This window comes from Adiantum capillus-veneris, chromosome 14 (assembly GCF_014529385.1).
Source record: "Adiantum capillus-veneris isolate H3 chromosome 14, ASM1452938v2, whole genome shotgun sequence".
Classification (NCBI taxonomy): domain Eukaryota; kingdom Viridiplantae; phylum Streptophyta; class Polypodiopsida; order Polypodiales; family Pteridaceae; genus Adiantum; species Adiantum capillus-veneris.
Window position 1 is genome coordinate 64196480 of NC_140944.1, and position 19502 is coordinate 64215981.

At 44.1% G+C, this 19502-nt stretch overlaps 1 protein-coding gene across 1 annotated transcript in view; it reads right to left on the reverse strand.

Annotated features, from left to right (window-relative positions):
• LOC147442500 (NAD kinase 2, chloroplastic-like) overlaps positions 1-14302 on the reverse strand; it is a 72453-nt gene extending 58151 nt beyond the window's left edge. The window contains exons 1-2 of the mRNA XM_086528664.1: positions 13959-14302; positions 11787-13622 (exon numbers count right to left, since the gene is read on the reverse strand). Of these exons, the coding sequence (XP_086384790.1) occupies positions 11787-13622; positions 13959-14234 (2112 nt within the window). The 5' untranslated portion in view covers positions 14235-14302. The remainder of the gene's footprint in view (positions 1-11786; positions 13623-13958) is intronic.
• Positions 14303-19502: the final 5200 nt, after the last annotated feature.

The following is a 19502-nucleotide window of genomic DNA, read 5'->3' on the forward strand; positions in this document are numbered from 1 at the left end:
AGGAAGCATGCCAGAGAATGAGCCCTAACCTCATATTTAAAGGCCCTAGGCCCCAAAAGCAATTTACAGTAAAAAGCCTTCAAACTCAAAAGCATCTGGTCCAAAAGCAAAACCAAAAAGCTGCTAGCGTAAATCACGGAATTCTATACAACAGTTAGCGCAAAACACGGAAATCCGTACAGCCTACCACGTCATCTTGCCAACGCAATTTTCGAAAATCTGTCGCAAGTCTCTTTTGTGTGTGTGCGTGAGAGTCCTGCTTTATTTTAATCCTTTGTCACTTGGGGCCCCAGCGGACGGGGTCCCCATAAGTTGGTAGGACTTCTTCTTTTGTTACTTGTTCTTCTTAGGGTTTAGGCCCCTCGGCCGACATCTGCAAGTTGGCTCCCTTCTTCAGGGCTTTGACACGTCAGCAGTTGTGACACTTTCAGACCAAAATGCTGCAGTCATTTCGTCTATTAGTTCCTACACTTAGACAAATCAAGAACAAATCAGTATCATATTATCGGGAAAAATCCAATTCATAAAGTCATATAGCAGAATATTGTCAGCTCACAATATCCTTGAAACTCAAAAGAGATATCAGTGACTTTAGTATCAAAAATCGGAGCAATCTGTTGACAAAGGAGTGGAGCGACTCCCCTCTTGTGCATACCCGCTGCACCAAATTCCGCCCAAGCTGAGTTCGGGGTTCTATTTGGAATAGACTATGCTAAACCAAATGCTTCAAGGTAAAGGTTCACAATCTGAGGAGTATCTGCCAGGTGCTCCTACTCCATCCACTTCGCATCCAATGCGGGATAGTTCTTGAATTTAACCAAGAACCGCCTTATCATTTTACCTTTTACCTTTCTATCTTTATGTGCCAAAATCTGTTCTGGAACGAGTATCTCCTCGTTTTCCTCCACTTCGGGTTGCTCATCAGGCTCCCCATCATCGGGCACATTGCCTTTAAAAGGCTTCACGAGACTCACATGAAAAGCATTGTGAATCCTCCAAGTATCGGGCAGCTTCAGTCTAAAGGAGACATCATTTATCTTTTCGAAAATCTAGAAAGGTCCATAGCATCTTATACTAAGCTTTGGAAAAAGCCGCTCCTTTCCCTTTTTCTTTCTCAAGCGTGCCTTCTCAAAACATAAGAGCACCCAATCAATCTCCTTTAATTTCAAATCGCGACGATGTCGATCTGCTGCCTTTTTGTGTCTTTCTTGAGATTTCTGCAAAGCCTCCCGGACCTTGGCAAAAGCCATGTCTAAGTCCCGTGTGTACTCGTCGTCTTCAAAAATCTTATCTTTCGTGCTTAGGAAGGGTGGAATCTTCGTAGCACCTTCAATAATCTCAAATGGCGCCTTCCCCGTCAAAGAGTGAATCATGTTACTTAGGTAAATTCCACCAAGGACAAATACTTTTCCTATTGAGTCTTCTGATCCGAGATGTAAGACTTCAATAAATCCAGTACGACTGAATTTGCAATTTCCGATTGCCCATCTGTCTGCGGGTGGAAAGATGACGAGAACTGCAACCGCGTGCCAATGTTCTCCCAAATAGGCTTCCAAAACAAACTCGTGAATCTAGGGTCTCTGTCAGAGACGATTGTCTCAGGCATGCCATGTAATCTGAAGATCTGGGCCACAAACAGTCTCGCTAAGTGATCCGGCTTGATTGTCTTCTTCACTAGAATGAAATGAGCTTGCTTGCTAATCTGTCAATAACAGTCCATATACCATCGTGTCCACTCTGTGTTCTCGGGAGATCAAAAATGAAATCCATTGCAATACTTTCCCAGGGACGGGTGGGTATGGGTAAAGGCTGTAACAATCCCTCTGCTTTATGCCTGTCAAACTTGACCTTCTGGCATACCAAGCAACTGCGTACAAAATCGTCCACGCCCTTCTTGAGTCTCGGCCAAAAGAAGTCTCTCTCCACACCTTTCAAGGTGGTAGCAATGCTGCGGTGACCCATAAATGGTGGACAATGGCATTCGGTTAAAACCTTTTCTCTCAACGGCTGTGTAACACACAACATCGTTTTCTTCATCAAGTAGCCATCCCGAATGGAATATCCCGCTACTACCTCCCAATTCCGTATCCGAGTGAAAATATCTGCAAAATCAATATCTGTGGCATATTGATCGACCATATCCTCGAAGCTCCTATGATGTATCGCGGAAATAGCCAGAACCAATGGCTTCCAGGACAAAGCATCCGCCACCAAGTTCTTCTATCCCTGCACATGGACAATCTGGAAGTGAAACTGTGACAAGATGTTCGCCCACCGCTTCTGCTTTTCCGATAGCTACTTCTGTGACAAGAAGTAGCGTAAACTCTGGTGATCTGTGAAGACCGTAAAATCGGCTCCGAGTAGGTAATTTCGCCACTGAGTAAGAGCATGGATAACCGCCAAAAGCTCTTTCTCATATATCTGTGTTGTCAATTCCGGCCTGGAGAACAATCGCTCTTGTAGGCAATGACATGGCCTTCTTGCATTAAGACCGCACCCAGACTACGACCACAAGCATCACAATATACTTCGAATGACTTCTGCAAATCCGGCAAAGTCAAAACTGGTCATGTAGTCAATTTCTCCTTCAATGTCTGAAAGGCAGTCACCTCTGTGGGTCCCCACGAGAAAGGGACTCCTTTCTGTGTCAAGATATGCAAAGGGGAAGCAACCTTTGCAAACTTTCTAATGAACCGCCTGTAGTAAGAACATAAGCCCAAGAAGCTTCTAACTTCATGGACATTCTTCAAATCGGGCCAGTCCATCTGCACTCCTGCTGTTGAGACGATGTGTCCCAAAAAGTGTATCTCGGGTAGGAAAATTTTACTTTTCTTTACATTAATCACCAACTTGTGATCTCGTACTGCCTGAAAGACCTGCAGCAAATGTTCTCTATGTTATGCCTCATCCTTGGAGAAGACAATAATGTCATCAAAGAAAGTGCCCACAAAAGATCTGTACTCTCTGAACATCATGTCCATCATTCGGTTAAAGGTCGTTGGAGCATTGGTAAGCCCAAAAGGCGTCACCAAAACTCGAATAAACCGAAGGTCGTCCGAAAAGCTGTCTTGTAGACATCTCCCGACGCGATTCGGATATGATGATATCCGCTCTTCAAATCGATCCTGCTGAAACAAGAGGATCCCTGTAGTCGGTCTAGAATATCATCGATCCTAGGAATCAGAAATCTGTTCTCGATGGTGATTTTGTTGAGAGCTCTATAGTCAATGCACATTCTCCAAGATCCGTCTTTCTTCAAAACCAACAACACCGGAGAGCAGCAAGGTGAAGTACTTAGCTCGATAAGACCCTTTTCTAAGAGGTCTTCACTTGGTTCATAATCTCTTCATTCTGGGCTCGACTCACACAGTAAGGTGGCCGATTCGGTGGTGTGCTTCCAGGTATCAGATCAATGGTATGATCCTCAAGACGCGTTGGTGGCAACTCGCCTGGCAGGCCCTCTGAAAGGCAATCGACATGAGTGTGGAGAAAATCTTAGCGTTCTTTTTCTAGATCAAACATATTTGTCCTATGATCATCATTCAGCTCTTTCAAAAAGATCGAGTAAACGAACAAACTGGATTTCATTAATTTTGAAACGGCCGAAGCCGATACAATAGGGACAGACTCGCCCTTAAGTTTCACATCAAGTACAATGGTTCAGCCCTTTTCAGTAGTGAGTGTCGCTTTCTTCGCCCGATAGTTGACCACGGCGTTGTTCTTATGGTACCAAGGAATTCACTGGAGGACATCACAACCTTCCAAGGGCATTATGTAGAAGTCCTCGTGCCCCAAATACCCTTGACAATGCAACCAAAGTTTGCCAATGACAGGTATAATGGCTACGTCCCTGCCAGGTGCCGCTAGAACTGCCTCTGCTTGTGGTCCCATTCGATCGGGTGTAATCTCAAGCCGCGCCGCCAATTCAGGTGAAATGAAGTTGGCCTTAGCTCCTCCATCAAAGAAAATCAGGGCTTCTTGATCTTTCACTTTGCCCCAAGCTCGGCAAAGTTTTGTACTCTCATCAATCGTGCTTGGGTCAATACCCATGCAATCTGGAACAAAACCTGCTTTCATCTTGCCTTTCCGTCCACTTTCCTCAACTGCTTTTGAACTCTCTGGCCTTTCTTCATCTTGTTCTTTCTGTGTCTTTTTAGGGCACTTCGCGGAGATGTGTCCTTGTTCTCCGCATCCAAAACACTTCCCCTCTTTAATGTAGTTGGCTCTCTCCCGAGGAGTGAGCCGGTGTTAGGTGCAACGGAATGAATGTTGTATTTCTCAAGATTAGTGATCTTTATTGCTCAAGGTTCCTTTTAGTTCTTAGGAAAAGAGAGAGCTTTCCGTCTTGTAGAGTGTTGTGGTCACGAACAAAGTGAGTGGATATTGTGCGTGCAAGTGAATGAGACTAAGAGAAGGAGAGAGAAGAGATACGACACCCGAGAGGTTGTAAAACCCTCCTCCGAAGGCCCCACTCTCGTCGGCGAGAGTGGTCTACTTTGATTGCACAAAGGTGTACAATGCGTATGCAATAGACTGATGCAATGGGACTATGCCGATGACGACGACGGTGACGACGACAACTTGATGGCTGAAATCTGAGATCTTCTAACTGCTGTTTTTCGGGACTGTTTCGGTGGCTGAAAATGACTGTTTTGGCTGCGTTTTTATGGCTGAAAATGAGGGAACTTCTGCGACCAACCTGGGGCTGATCTGCTGCTATTCCATAGGCTGAAAATCTGCGTTTCTGACTGCTGCAGATCTGCGTTTTAGGGCTGATAACTGAGGTTCTTCATGGCTGAAAACTGACGATCTTTACGGGGCTGAATCTGCTACTTCTTGTGGGCTGAATCTGCTACTTTTTCTATTGCTGAAATCCAAAACGCTAGAGACTGAGGTTGACCAAAAACGCTAGCTGATCTTGCATTTCCAAAAACGCTGGGCATGTGAAAAACACAAGGCATGTGATGGTCTTTCCGGCGACGATCTGATGCAAAAACGCCAAGGGCTTGGCTTTCCGGCGATGAATGCTGTTGAAAACGCTAGGGATAGGAATCTACGGCTTGGAGAAAACGCCAAGGCTTGGGATCTTGCTTGGAGGGAAACCACCAAGGTTCTGCTGAGAAGTTGCCTGTTGAGCAAGGTGCTCCTGCTGCCTCTTCTGCCAGAAAGTGCTAACTTGGGTTTGCTTATATATTAACTTAGCAAAATTGCCCTACCCACTTTTGTTGGAAAGTCACTTAAAAATAATAAGTGAAAATACCAATAAATAGGAAAATAGGCTAAATGCACTGGAAAATTCCCCTAACTGATGCTAATGGATTCTGATGGGAATTCCGATGATCATGCTGTGTACAACCGAAGGAAATGCATCTATGCTAAGTGACTGGGCATGCACGGTCTACGAATAGACTCACAAAAGTGCTAGATCATTGCTAATCTAGACTTGACTGAACTGATGCAAAAACGCCAAGGGCTTGGCTTTCCGACGATGAATGCTATTGAAAGCGCTAGGGATAGGAATTTGTTGCTTGGAGAAATCGCCAAGGCTTGGGATCTTGCTTGGAGGGAATCAACCAAGGTTCTGCTGAGAAGTTGCATGTTGAGCAAGGTGCTCCTGCTCCCTCTTCTGCCAGAAAGTGCTAACTTGGGTTTGCTTATATATTAACTTAGCAAAATTGCCCTACCTACTTTTGTTGGAAAGTCACTTAAAAATAATAAGTGAAAATACCAATAAATAGGAAAATAGGCTAAATGCATTGGAAATTTCCCTAACTGATGCTAATGGATTCTGATGGGAATTCCGATGATCATGTTGTGTGCAACCGGAGGATATGCATCTATGCTAAGTGACTGGGCATGCACGGTCTACGAATAGACTCACATAAGTGCCAGATCACTGCTAATCTAGACTTGACTGAACTGACTGAACCCTGCTGTGGTGTAGCTTGTCCATAGACACATAGGGTTAGGATGTGTCACGTGACATCCCCTCCTTTTCAAAGTGAGGTACTAGTACCAAACTGTATGGCGTCGAGGGAGATCGCCAACAGCATCCGGAATCCTGGAAGGGACTCTTTGCCGGCCCACTCTGCTATGTGGGTCGAGCGGTACTTGAACTTCATAAAGGTCTGCAACTCTTGCTTCTTTGGGCCGCACCGAAAGCGACACAAAGTCTTCTATGGCTCCTTTGATGCTTCAACTTCGTCTAGAGTCCTGCTTCTTTCACCTTCAAGAATCTCCATGGCTGAAAATTCATCTCCAACACAAAACCATGAACATACCCATTCCATGTAAAGTGAAGGAAAAAAATCTTGTCTTCTCTAAGGACTGTGTATGCAAGGTAGACGAACATAGAGACGGAGTGACAACCCGTTTATCAAACACATGCAAACAATGAGATCGAATCTTTTCTGTTTGATCGAAATCAATCAACTGTGGCAAATCACAATGGAAATGCCCATGCTTGGTACTCATACAATCATGTGCTCTTTCGGAAACTATGTCATGCCAAGGAAGAGACATGGAATGCGCCTTCCTAACATACAAACTTGTCAACTTTTCATGAACAATCCGCATACATCCGTGCTCATCCATGAGAGAAACGTGCTCAACATACAATATGTCATGCCTAGGAAAAGGGATCACATAACGATGCTGACTAAAATACAGGAAACCTTCACGAATGAAACACTCAAACAATGCGTGCGTCTCAATCATGCGAACACATAATACTTCCTGTGAGGGTTCTTTGGACCAAGGCTCGAGAGCCAAGATGGATTCTTCGGGATCTATCAAATCTTCTTGTGGGGGATCTGTGGACCTTGACTCGAAAGCCAAGATCGATTCTTGGTGATTGATCGAATCTACAACGAGGTTAGCTTCGCTAGAAAAAGCATCCACTAACACATCATCCTTGTGAACAATCACATCCTCTTCATGCAACTCATCATTCTTGTGAGAAATCACATCTTGATCATGCAAATCATCATGCTTGTCATTGTCATCCAAATCATTATGCAAATCATTGGCATCCAAATCATCATGCTTATCATTGTCATTCAAATCATCATGCAAGTCATTGTCATTCAAATCATCATCATGCTTCACACAATCATGCAAATCCTGTGTATCATGCTTTGGAGAAGAAGAGACTGAGAGAGTCTCCTTTTCCCGAATCTCTTGCATCAGTGTCAGCACTTGAGAAAAGAGTCGCAACATCTCTTGCAGTCGTGCTTTGTTCTCGCGATAAAATTCTGCTTGTCTTGCTTTGTTCTCTCTATCAAATTCTGCTTCTCTTGCTTTGGCTTCCAAGCGTGCTTACTCGTGCTCACGCGCTATGGCTGCCATTCTTTCTTGGTACTTACACTCGATGGCTGCGATGCTTTCTTCGCTTCCTAACTTCCTGTCCATCATCCTCTTGTCGAAAGCCTCCATAGGAGTTAGTGCAATCCTTGTCGTAGATGGGGAAGGGTCGGAAAAACCTCCTGGTGGGGAAAATTCTTCTTCGCCTCTCTCATGCTCATCACCTCCAAGCAAAATATCCATTCCGCTTCGAATGATGACCATTCTCAAGTCGTGGGTTCTTGTGGGTTCTTGTGGTCTGGGTTCTTAAGTTCATGAGGAACTTGGGTTCTTGAGGGTCTTGGGTTCTAAAGTTCACGAGGAACTTGGGTTCTTGGGGGTCTTGGGTTCTTGAGGTTCTTGAGGTTCCTGAGGTTTTCTTTCGCTTGCAAATCGCGTTGGAGAAGGATCTTCTCTTCACCCGAGTTCTACCCTTTTCTGCGGACGCACCCCTTGGTGGCCTTGCGCTCACACCAAGGTTGCTTTTTCCCACCTCACGTCGATTGGCCGCCCGCTAAGTGCACAGTCCGCTCTCAATGAGTGAAAAAAGACACATGGGGAGGCTGGACAAGCCCTTCTTTCTTGGGATTCCTGTCACTCTTCAACAAAACACGATTAGGAATCGCTACGCCCAAGTAAACTTGGGTTCGTGCGATCGTAACAAGCAAAAAAATTCTTGTGGTTCTTTCCTTGAGTAATGCAGAACACTTCCAAAGCTCTGATACCAATGTTAGGTGCAGCGGAATGAATGTTGTATTTCTCAAGATTAGTGATCTTTATTGCTCAAGGTTCCTTTTAGTTCTTAGGGAAAGAGAGAGCTTTCCGTCTTGTAGAGTGTTGTGGTCACGAACAAAGTGAGTGGATATTGTGCGTGCAAGTGAATGAGACTAAGAGAAGGAGAGAGAAGAGATACGACACCCAAGAGGTTGTAAAACCCTCCTCCGAAGGCCCCACTCTCGTCGGCGAGAGTGGTCTACTTTGATTGCACAAAGGTGTACAATGCGTATGCAATGGACTGATGCAATGGGACTATGCCGATGACGACGACGGTGACGACGACGACTTGATGGCTGAAATCTGGGATCTTCTAACTGCTGTTTTTCAGGACTGTTTCGATGGCTGAAAATGACTGTTTTGGCTGCGTTTTTATGGCTGAAAATGAGGGAACTTCTGCGACCAACCTGGGGCTGATCTGCTGCTATTCCATAGGCTGAAAATCTGCATTTCTGACTGCTGCAGATCTGCGTTTTAGGGCTGATAACTGAGGTTCTTCATGGCTGAAAACTGACGATCTTTACGGGGCTGAATCTGCTACTTCTTGTGGGCTGAATCTGCTACTTTTTCTATTGCTGAAATCCAAAACGCTAGAGACTGAGGTTGACCAAAAACGCTAGCTGATCTTGCATTTCCAAAAACGCTGGGCATGTGAAAAACACAAGGCATGTGATGGTCTTTCCGGCGACGATCTGATGCAAAAACGCCAAGGGCTTGGCTTTCCGGCGATAAATGCTGTTGAAAACGCTAGGGATAGGAATCTACAGCTTGGAGAAAACGCCAAGGCTTGGGATCTTGCTTGGAGGGAATCCACCAAGGTTCTGCTGAGAAGTTGCCTGTTGAGCAAGGTGCTCCTGTTGCCTCTTCTGCCAGAAAGTGCTAACTTGGGTTTGCTTATATATTAACTTAGCAAAATTGCCCTACCTACTTTTGTTGGAAAGTCACTTAAAAATAATAAGTGAAAATACCAATAAATAGGAAAATAGGCTAAATGCACTGGAAAATTCCCCTAACTGATGCTAATGGATTCTGATGGGAATTCCGATGATCATGCTGTGTGCAACCGAAGGAAATGTATCTATGCTAAGTGACTGGGCATGCACGGTCTACGAATAGACTCACAAAAGTGCCAGATCATTGCTAATCTAGACTTGACTGAACTGACTGAACCCTGCTGTGGTGTAGCTTGTCCACGGACACATAGGGTTGGGATGTGTCACGTGACAGCCGGGGTCGTGCATCCTTATCTTTCTGATCTTGGGGGCTCTTCTTCTTTCTACTTTCATTTTTAGAAGTCTATTCTGCTTTCTGCGTCATGATCTCATCTGTGGGGTAAGTCTGACTGCCTGAGTGTATGACAAAGCCCCGTTTCGAGATGACTCATCAGTTCTTGAATAGAATCTGACTTTTGCTCTAAGCAGTGATCTCGGATCTTCGTAGGAAGTCCCAAGGTAAACCGCTCAATCTGTTCTTTAAATGAGATCTTCTTAAATGAAGAAGCGGGTAGAAAAGAGCTCTAAAATCTCCCACAGTATGCGTCCAAGGTATCTTTCTTGGCCATCCGGAGATGGTTCCAAGCAGTTTAATGTCGCGTTCATACTCCCGAGTCAACCAAGAAGAAATAAAAAGCCTCTTAAATTTCAGCCATTTAATTGGTGCTTTCTTGTTCAATAGAAGAGTGGACCACCGTGTTCGAGCATTTCCCTTAAAGTAAGAGGTAGCCCTCCAGAGAAAACTATATCAAACTGCTATATGAAGGCCAAAGCCCTCGAAGCATCTCGAAATCCAAAAAAAGTGTCAAATTTAATTGATTGTCCACCTTCTATAAATTCTCGATTCTTCTTCTTTGCATAAAATCTGTGATCATTGGAGTCCGAACTATCTGAAGACGAGTCCTTTGTAGAACTGTCAGAAACAGGGTGAAACTTAGACTTCTTTGCCTTTTTCTTGCCCTTTCCGAAGCTTTGCTTTTTGCTTCGCTTTTTCCCTTTCCTGTCTTCTTCGCTCGAGTCAGAAGAGCTAGAAGAACTGTCAAAAGAAGAAGAAGAAGAACTAGATACTCCTTCAAATCGGACATGTTTCTTTTGTTTTCTTGCTGAGGCAAAAGCAGATTGACGACCCAAATAACCCAGAAAGTCAATTCCTTTCTTCTGCTTTTTGTCGTGCTTTTTGGCTTTGTAGGTTGCGTCAAAAAGCTGGGTAATCCATGTATCAACCACCTCTTCTAATTCTTGCTCTGTAAACATCCTCAGAGTAGGAGGTTTCTTGAGTGCCGGTTTGAGGGTGGTTCTGTGGCCTTCCGCCACTGAGAGTGTACTTCATCGAAGGATACCTACGTCAAAAATTTTGCAAATTTGGGATCCTTCGCAAGATTGATCATCATCTTTGTCGCATTGTCAACCAATTGTCGATGCTCCATCTCTTCAATCTCCGCCTGAGTAGGCCGAGGCGGGCCATACTCCTCGTGAGAATCTTCTTCGTGATCTCTTCCCGCATTCCCAGATGCAGAGGAAGTCGACTGAACTCTGTTTGAATCGATAAGTGTCACGAGAAAAGGATTGGATTTCCCAGCAGTAGAGAAATCAGTCACGCTCTGATACCACGGTAACAAACTTGGACACTCCAAGTCAAGATTCTACCGCAACACAACAGACATTCACTTCAAAACAGTTCACAGTTTACAATTGATTCGACACGGCCCGGGGTAATTCTGTGCCTAGAGATATTGGCCCCAAAGACTGGCGCCCCTTTCGGTATTTCTCTTTGTATTAATCTGTAACTCAAAGTACAAGGGAGTGGGAGGTGTCTTCACTCTCAGACTTTGCGTCCAGATGCTCTGCAGAGTGGGAGCCCAACCACCTATTTATTGGTTTACAAGGGATGCCACAAGAAGAGCCCCAAAAGCTGCCATCTTTTCACATAAGTTTAAAATAAAGCAAACTTCTCAAAAGCTTCATAAAAATAAAGCAAGGATTCCAAAAGCTTCTCCCAAACATGGCGTAGGATTTTCAGCCCAGCTTGCGTAGGAAAAAGCAATCCGTACAGCTCAGCCACGTCAGCACTGTTTCCAGAAATCCCGCCGCATTTTTTGGGGGTCCGTACGTGCCACATCAGCACTGCAGCGTGTGTTTTCCGCACAGTCACAGGGGACCCCCTTTTTCTGGCTTCCCGTCCCCACTTGCCGTCCCGCCCTCTTTTTTACACTAAAAATCCATTTGAGCCCCATCCCCCGTTCCTCGTCCCGGAATGCGTCCCTTGTGACTATGGTTTTCCGGATTGTGCCAGGGTGTGTGTGTGTGTGTGTGTGTGTGTGTGTACGTACTGCTGCCCACTTGCCACGCCACGTCACCAGTTTGTAACATCAAATCACTGACTGAAGAACCCAACGATTCACTTATAAGTTATAGACTAGTGGAAACCAAAATCCCCTAAGAAGCTTGCAAGAGTAAAGCCAGTTTACCTCTAACTAGTAGCTAATGACTCAAACATCTGAAAGTAAACACTGCTAAAAATATTACAGAAACAATACTTTAAAATGCAAGAACTATTGATAATACATTTACTTGTCAACTTCCTTTTAGCAATCACCTTACTAATACTACATTTACTTGTCAACTTCCTTTCTGCAATCATCACAGCCTTATAGTAAAGTCTTGTAATGGAACGGTTACCTGTTGTGCTGCTTGCATAAGCTCATTTCCAAGCTTCTTCAAAAGGAGAACAGTTCTTGGAGCTGTCTTCCACATAAGCATCTGTTGCTGAGTGCTAGGATGAGTAAAGGCAAGTGTTGACTCCTTTACCTTCTCCCTTGTGCATGAAAATCCATCAGTGCGCACCAGGTACATTTCAGCCTTCTTCCGTGACTGTAGCCTCACTACGCCCGTAGTAGAAGAACACATATTGCCTACAACTGGCTCATCAGCCTCCTCTTCTGAATTTTCCAGCTCAGCAACTTGAAACAAAGCTCCCTTTGACAAAGTCAGAGATCCATTTTCATTTTTGAGTGAGTCAACCTCTTTCCCTACCTCATTGGAAGTCATCATTGGATAACCATTTTCACTAAGGGGATCATCCTTTCTACCTGCCCTTGGGATGCCTGGTCCATCGAAACCCCATCTTCCAGCAGGCTCTAAGATGGTATTCTTCAAAGTGGTAGTAGCTTCATCAAGGTCAGCGGCATTCATCAAAGTCGTACTAGCTTCATCATGGTCAGCAGCATTCATCTTAAGTACCTTTTTCGGCTTGCAATTAAATTGGAAATTGGTAGGTGAAGCCTGCCTGCCCTTCAAAAACTTGTGCACGCCGTGCCTAGAGAAAGAATGAAAAGCTAGTCTTTGTGCCTCAAAGGGTGAACATGGTGTAACGATATTGCTTAAAGGATCAGCCTGTTTATCTATGGATTCACCCAAGAGACAGCAAGTTTGATCTTCACTAAGACTTCCGTTTCTTTCACTTTGTTTTGCAGTCATGGTTACTCCATGTTTGGCAGCTAAGGAGTTGTGTCGAAGCTCTTTCTCTTCTCCAGTGTAGGAGCTTTCCAAACTTGGCTTTCCTGTTGGCATTGCACCTTTCTCAAAGTCACTCCTAGAACTGAACTCACACAACCTTGATACCATTGACAAAGTTCGGCCCAACCCCACTTGGCTGTAAAAATAAAGAGGATGATTTTGAGGATCAGCTGCCAATCTGGCAAATTCAGCCACCTGATCCTTAGATGGGCTGCTTCCTTGGTTGACAAGCAACCAAAAATGCCGTATTGTTCCTGCAGAAACTGCTTTGCCCAAAAAAGAGTTTGTGAGCTCATCAGTGGCAGCTTCAGCCCTCAAATCAACGATGGCTCTGAATCCTTTACCTATCAGCCATTGCAGACCTTCTTCTGTAATTCTGCCCCCTTTCCACAAAACCAAGCCAGCAGTACCTTTCTCCAGCCTTCCATCTAAGTATGGCCTATGCAAGTGAACAGCTCCCCAATTTGGAATATCTGCATGATCCGGTTCATCATCTGTCCTGGCATACCCAGAGTCAAAGCAAATATTCACAAGCTTCTGTAGTTTTCTGTGTACAAACTTGAATTGTTCATTATCAAGCGGAAAGCAGACACAGAGATCAACTTCTAGGTCTTTGCAGCATCTATGCATTTCAGCTCTAAATTGAGAAAGAGGAGGCAATGAATCAGGCAACGAGGTGCCAAGTCTAAGTCTTCCACCAAGTACATCTTCTTTTTGTTGATGAAGAAGGGCACCAATGCGCCCAAGACAAGAGACCACTTTATCCTCCAGTGACAAAGCATCTTCAACCCCAGAATCCTCTTCATCTTGCTTATGAGGAATCTCACTGTTGAGTTGAGACTGTTGGACACATTTGTCTTTGCTGGAAAAGATAAGGGATTCAATAACTGCATTATGCATCTGCTCCGCTAACCTGAATATTCGACAGAATGCCTCTAGTTCAGCCAGATCACCTGGCAACGGTCCATGGCGAAAGTGTCTCGAGTTCTCATCATAAACCTGAACATGATACTAAGCTGTTACATTACATCACTGTAAATGAAAAGAAAATAAAGCCTCAAAAAAAAAGAACCACCATATGCCTTCTGTTCAGTGATCAAACTTGCTGGCAATATGAGTTTCCAGCGAGCATGACACGAGAGATCCAGGTAAAACTAGTTTTGGATGAGATGAAGGCGTGTAACTATTCATCCATACAAAAGGGAAGCAGTTGTTGAGAGGCCTACACCAACACTAACTGGAAACAATATCTCCCCAAACTCCCTCACCCCCAAACGCGCCACAAATATACTGGGGGCCCTTACAATGTAAGTAGTTGAAAGAGAAATAAGGAACCTGATAGCGAGGCCACTCTTGCCACCAAGGTTGAGCTGAAGAAGCTGAAGCCTCTGTTGAACTTTGAATGAAATCATGATCCGCGGCAAGGGGGGATAGATTACGTTGGGCTGAAGAGAACAGCGTCGAGCATCCTCGACGAATTCTCCTTGTGGAAAGTGTTGTAATCCCAGCTACTCTAATAATCCGCCTTAAAACCCGCCTTGAGCTCGAACGGTGACAAGAAGAAGAAGAAATAGGAGCCAGTGCTAGTTGATGCAGAGAAGAGGCGGCCATTGCTCTTTGCGTACGACGTCATGGCTCATGAGCAACACCCGCCCATTTTTCATTCAGAGGAATTCACGTTTCAATTTGCAAAAGTACCTTTTGTCTTCAAGTCACATGGATGCAATGACAACACATAGAAAACTCCTCTCTTTCTCTCTCTTTTTCTCTCTCTTTCTCTCTCTCTCTCTCACACACACACACATATAATGATTTGGCCCTTTGAGAGCACTACATGAGAGGCACACACTCTCATCCGATGCTGGCATCTCAAACCATAACCATGTGTGTATCATCAACACTGACGCAAAAAAGAGAGCAATCAAGTCGTATCTAATGCACAAACCCGATGTCAATGTGCAGATGCTATCAAGCATCACATCAAAGCAAAATACTAAGCACTATACACGGCTCAATAAAAAAGAAACTCGACATACCATAAATTGCATCAACACACAATGCATAAATCCACTCATTCAGACAATCTAAGCATCAATTTGCATAAGCTACCTTCGTAGCCATAAATAAGCAAAGTTAGCATAAATGGCATGAAGAGAGCATCAACAATCTTGCATAAAAATAATGCCGTCCGCCTGCCAAAATAGCTTGCAAAACCATAAGTGTCGATGATATCATGCTTAATCGAATATTCATGTAGCTTCTTGACACGGCAACCCAAATTACAACTAGAAAAACCTCAATTTCATGTATATACAGTTAGACAATTAGGTTGTCAAGGACTTTAATGATTTTTGTGACACCACATGTACTAAACATATCATCAAAGTATCTTCTCAATGCATGCACAGAGACTGTAGAGAGAGAAGAGCGGAGAGTGGCACACAAAGATGGCAGAGCAAGCCTTCACACCTGCAATCCCTATAATGAAAAGAATCAAGTAAATGAGGTTAGTAGGTGGGTGGCCAACCATTCTGTCTCACGTACAGTGGCCCTTTACCCAACACTTGTTTTGATGACAAGGTGTGGAGTGTGTGGGTGAACACGGCAAGGTGTACCAAAAGGGTTGCACCTCATCCTTACTAGTGAGTAAGACTATGAGCACAGAGGACAAATTGTTTATGGACACGAAGTCTACAAAGAGTGCAACTTCTCGAAAGTGGAAGAACAAGGCTCAAAATTTTGGGAGCTTCTAGTATTTAAATCAGAGGTGAACACAAGGGAAGGTACACAAAGTGATGTATCACATCATCTTCATTGGATTGGAGAACACAACAAAGTTTATGAATTTGAGCTACAAATTTTGCTTGAAATGTAACATAGTTTTCATTCTACCAAAGCATGAATTACATGCAAATGTTACCATACATACGTGGTAGTGATGTGCTAAGTGTGAACACACTTCGGACTGTTGGGGCATTTTTCCCCTCACTAGAAGGTTTTTTCAATGTGCATTGTATATACGTCCATCATTCTAGGGCTATCTTATCTTTCATTGTGCACTAACCAATACATACTCTTTGTTGCATACCTTGAGCTTCTTCGTCTTCTCTAGCTGTGTGTGTTTTATTGCAACCCTATTTCCAACAATTGGTATCATAGCAGGTTGCATCCTCCCAAGCTTAGTCGTCAACATTGTCAGCACATGCTAGCTCACTTTCTCATATTTTAGTGAGCTTTGGTGAGCGTCAACAGGTCCAATAGGTCGACAAATACTTCAGCAGAATTCGTAGAGCTTAATTTGCTCAAATTTTCCATTCTGGTTGGTCTTTATGCAAGTCACAATAAGGCTAAAATTGCATTGTTGTGTAAAGGGTGTATGCATGAATAGGTGGTACACTACCTACCAAATTTCAGGGGTGGGAGTTGGGAGCTACCTTAGCTGGTAGCCACAGGAATCTAATGGAGTGTTCAAATTTTCAAAAAGTTTTTAAAATTGACTTGGGCTACTAAAAAATTGTCATTCAGGGCGCCATAATCAAAAGAGTAGTTGGGTTGGCACCTTTGCACCACTCGCCACCATCATGACGAGAGCTCGTCGGTTGCAGCCCTCCTCTGAGGGGGAAGCTCGCCAACACCAAGAATGTGAAGCTTGTTGCCTTGCCTCCCTTTCCCGCTGCTTCTCCAACTCCCTCAAGATTTGAATCTTCTCCATAGCCATCCCCAACCAAGAAAAGTTGCAGGTTGCTAGCTTCCTTCTCTCCTTCCTCAGCTGCAGCAAAGGCCAATGGAGCTAAGGGGCATTCTCCTCTTACACCCAAGTCACCTACTACACCAAGCAAGAAATTCAACATGCAGCTACCTCAAATGGCACTCCAAGCACAGAGATGAGCATCTTTACACATCACATGTTGTGCAGGCAATTTTTGTTCAGGTGCCTGGCTTGTGTGGTTTTTTCAAAAGGTGTGTTGCACATGCATGCTAGGGTCTGTGCATGATTGTACTAATCAGCTCTAAATTTCATGCCCCTATATGCGTTGGGTGTGTGCATGAATGTACTAAGCAGCTGTAAATTGCATGCCCTTGTGTGCCTTGAATCCATGCATGCATGTTGATGCATGTCAGAAGCCTACTTGTAGCCTCACACATGGCATGTATGGAAGGTGCTTTTAGAAAGCAAGCAGATCATGCATGAAATCTATTACTCATTACATGCATGTAATGGTTTTTTGTGGACGACAAGGCCTCAACAATAGGGTACATGCTGCTTATTTAGAGTATTCTCATGCCAGTCAGAGTTTTTGGTATGTCTTTCCATGTCTCTTCTATATTCCTTTGTGCATTGCGGTGATCTAAGCACGCTTGATGCATGTTGCAGGGAAGACGCGTTGGTATCCCCCACATGTGCCATTTGAAAAGAAGTCAATCTTTTGCGCGACAAAGGCGCAGACACATGAAGTATATGGTCTTTCTGATTCAGGTGTTGATGCACGATTATTAAGCAAGGCAGACTTCACCGATGATGAGTGGCTGAAGTGTTTTGAGGAGGTTCCTAAAAGGGGCAGCAAAGTGAAATGGAGGGCTGTGAAGGTAGAGTTCTGGTCCGGGTTCTACAAGTTGCTCACATCAGTTTACTAGGAACCTCCCAACAATATGGGATGGATGCAACCAAAGCAATTTCCAAGAGGTTTCTGCACAAACAACTAAAGGGGAAAGTGAATTGGGCTTTGTTTGTTGAGGACATGATTAAGGCTATGGATGCGTCAAAGCTGTAGGCAAAGAAGAATAGATGGGCAATTTTCCACAGATCTTCTGTAGCACATAATTCTAGGTTGCGATAGGGTCCAAAGACTAGGCGATCAGAGGTGCGACACGAGCAAGGGTTGGAACCTCCATCATCGGGATTGCAGGATGTGATGAAGGATGCATGATTTAGTATGGAGTCTCTTTGCAGAATTGGGTAGAATGCATGAGGTAGCTGAAGCCATACAATCTATTGCCATATTGGAAGTCGGTGAAGTTGAAAGAAAGGTAGAGTCGCTCAAGGCAGATATACATCGAGAGGAAGGCGCACAGCTCGTGGTGAACAGCAAGTTGCAGAGAGGCTGAGTTGCAAGAGGCAGAAAAAGACCCGGATGCACAAGATGCAAGGAAATTCTAGGCACTGAGGAGCAGAGTGCGGTCAAAGTAAAAGCATTCAATACAAAAGTGGAGGTAGACATATTTGTCATGCCACACAAAGGGGAGGGCTACCCCATCATTCTTGGGAGGCCTTGGCTTATGGCTATGGAAGCTAAACAAGACTGGAGCACCAGAATGATTTAGATGAAGGACGCTAAAGGGAAGTACATATCTACAACATGAGGACTGGAAAGCAGCGCAACATGATCTTGGAGGCTTCAGAAGATGAGTCCACCAGCGACTATTTGTCTACCTCAGGAGAAGAGACAACCACCACCGACGGAAGTGACAGTAGCATCGAAGTGATGGGGGTCATTATTAAAGACCCAAAAAGATTGACACAATCTGAAACACCCCTGACAAACCAAGAGGAATCATCAGGTACGCAGTCCTTGGAGGATGCAGGTAAGTTACAAAGAATGCTCTCAAATGAGTTAACCGAAGAAGAAAGGAAGGAGTATGTCTCCATGCTAGGTAGCTTCACTACTTTGTTCATTGATGGATATGATAAGATCACATGAATTACAGTAGTGCAACACCACATAAAACTCAAGGAAGACAGTAAACCCGTAGTGCAGAAGCCCAGAAGACTTGGAGTAATCCAACAAGAGGCACTACTTAAGGAAGTGAGAAGTTTGCTACAAGCAGGTTTCATCTACCCTGTTGAAGACTCAGAATGGGTCTCCCCAGTAGTAGTCACAAAAAAAAAATGGTAAGTGGAGAGTCTGTGTGGATTATAAACCTCTCAATGCAGCCACGAAAAGGGATCACTTTCCCCTCCCATTCTAGGATGAAATACTCAATGAAGTGGCGGGTCGCGAACGAATGTTTCTTCTTCCTCTTCCCTACTCTCATTCCACACTAGCTCTCTCCACCTTCGGAGGTGTTTGAGGCCTTGGGACTTAGGCTTGGGATAGTTAATGCTTTTTGAAAAGTTTCTGTTATGCTGACAATGCATGAAGCTTTCCATGTTTATTGCATCACCTAGGTCACATGGAACACAAAGATTGTATTGTACAAAGTCTCTCTTGATGGGAGAATCTACAATACAAATTCCTATTGGAGGGGGGACCGGCTCCACATAAATTCGGTCCTCAACTGTTGTCATGTTCTCTAAACGCTTTCTCTTGCAAAAGTATTGTTCATTTCAAGTTAACTAAGTATTATGATTATGTTGCTACCATCAATTAAGCTCACCCTCTATGCTCTCAAAGTAGTCTCACAAAAATGTTCTGTCCAATTCTCTTAATTTCGCTATTCTTAAAGTTCATATGCCATTTCCATTACATGGTGGTTCACATTTAAGAGAGCTAAATCAGGAGACATGTGTCCAGTAAAAATAAAAGATGCTAAAAATAGCCTATTCACACAATAAAGGGAGCTTTTTTACTAGTTTGGGGGCTTTTTTTGCAACAAGTGTTTTGAGAGCCGAGGAGAGAAGGGTTGCAAGTTGGTTGTGGAGAACTCCAAGGAGAATATAATAATCCAAGTTTGGAAGATTCAAGCTTGCACTTTCTCCTTTCTGCTATCATTTCTCAATCCCCCTTCTGCTCTTTGTTATTTTCTCTTCTATAGTTGGTTCCATTGTGTGTGTATTGTCCCCAAGCCGTTTTTTTTGTTTGTGGTGCAAATAAATGGAGAGAGAGAAGTCTTGGCGGTGGTGGTGTGTGAAATTGAATTGGTGTGGATGTTGTGCAGGTT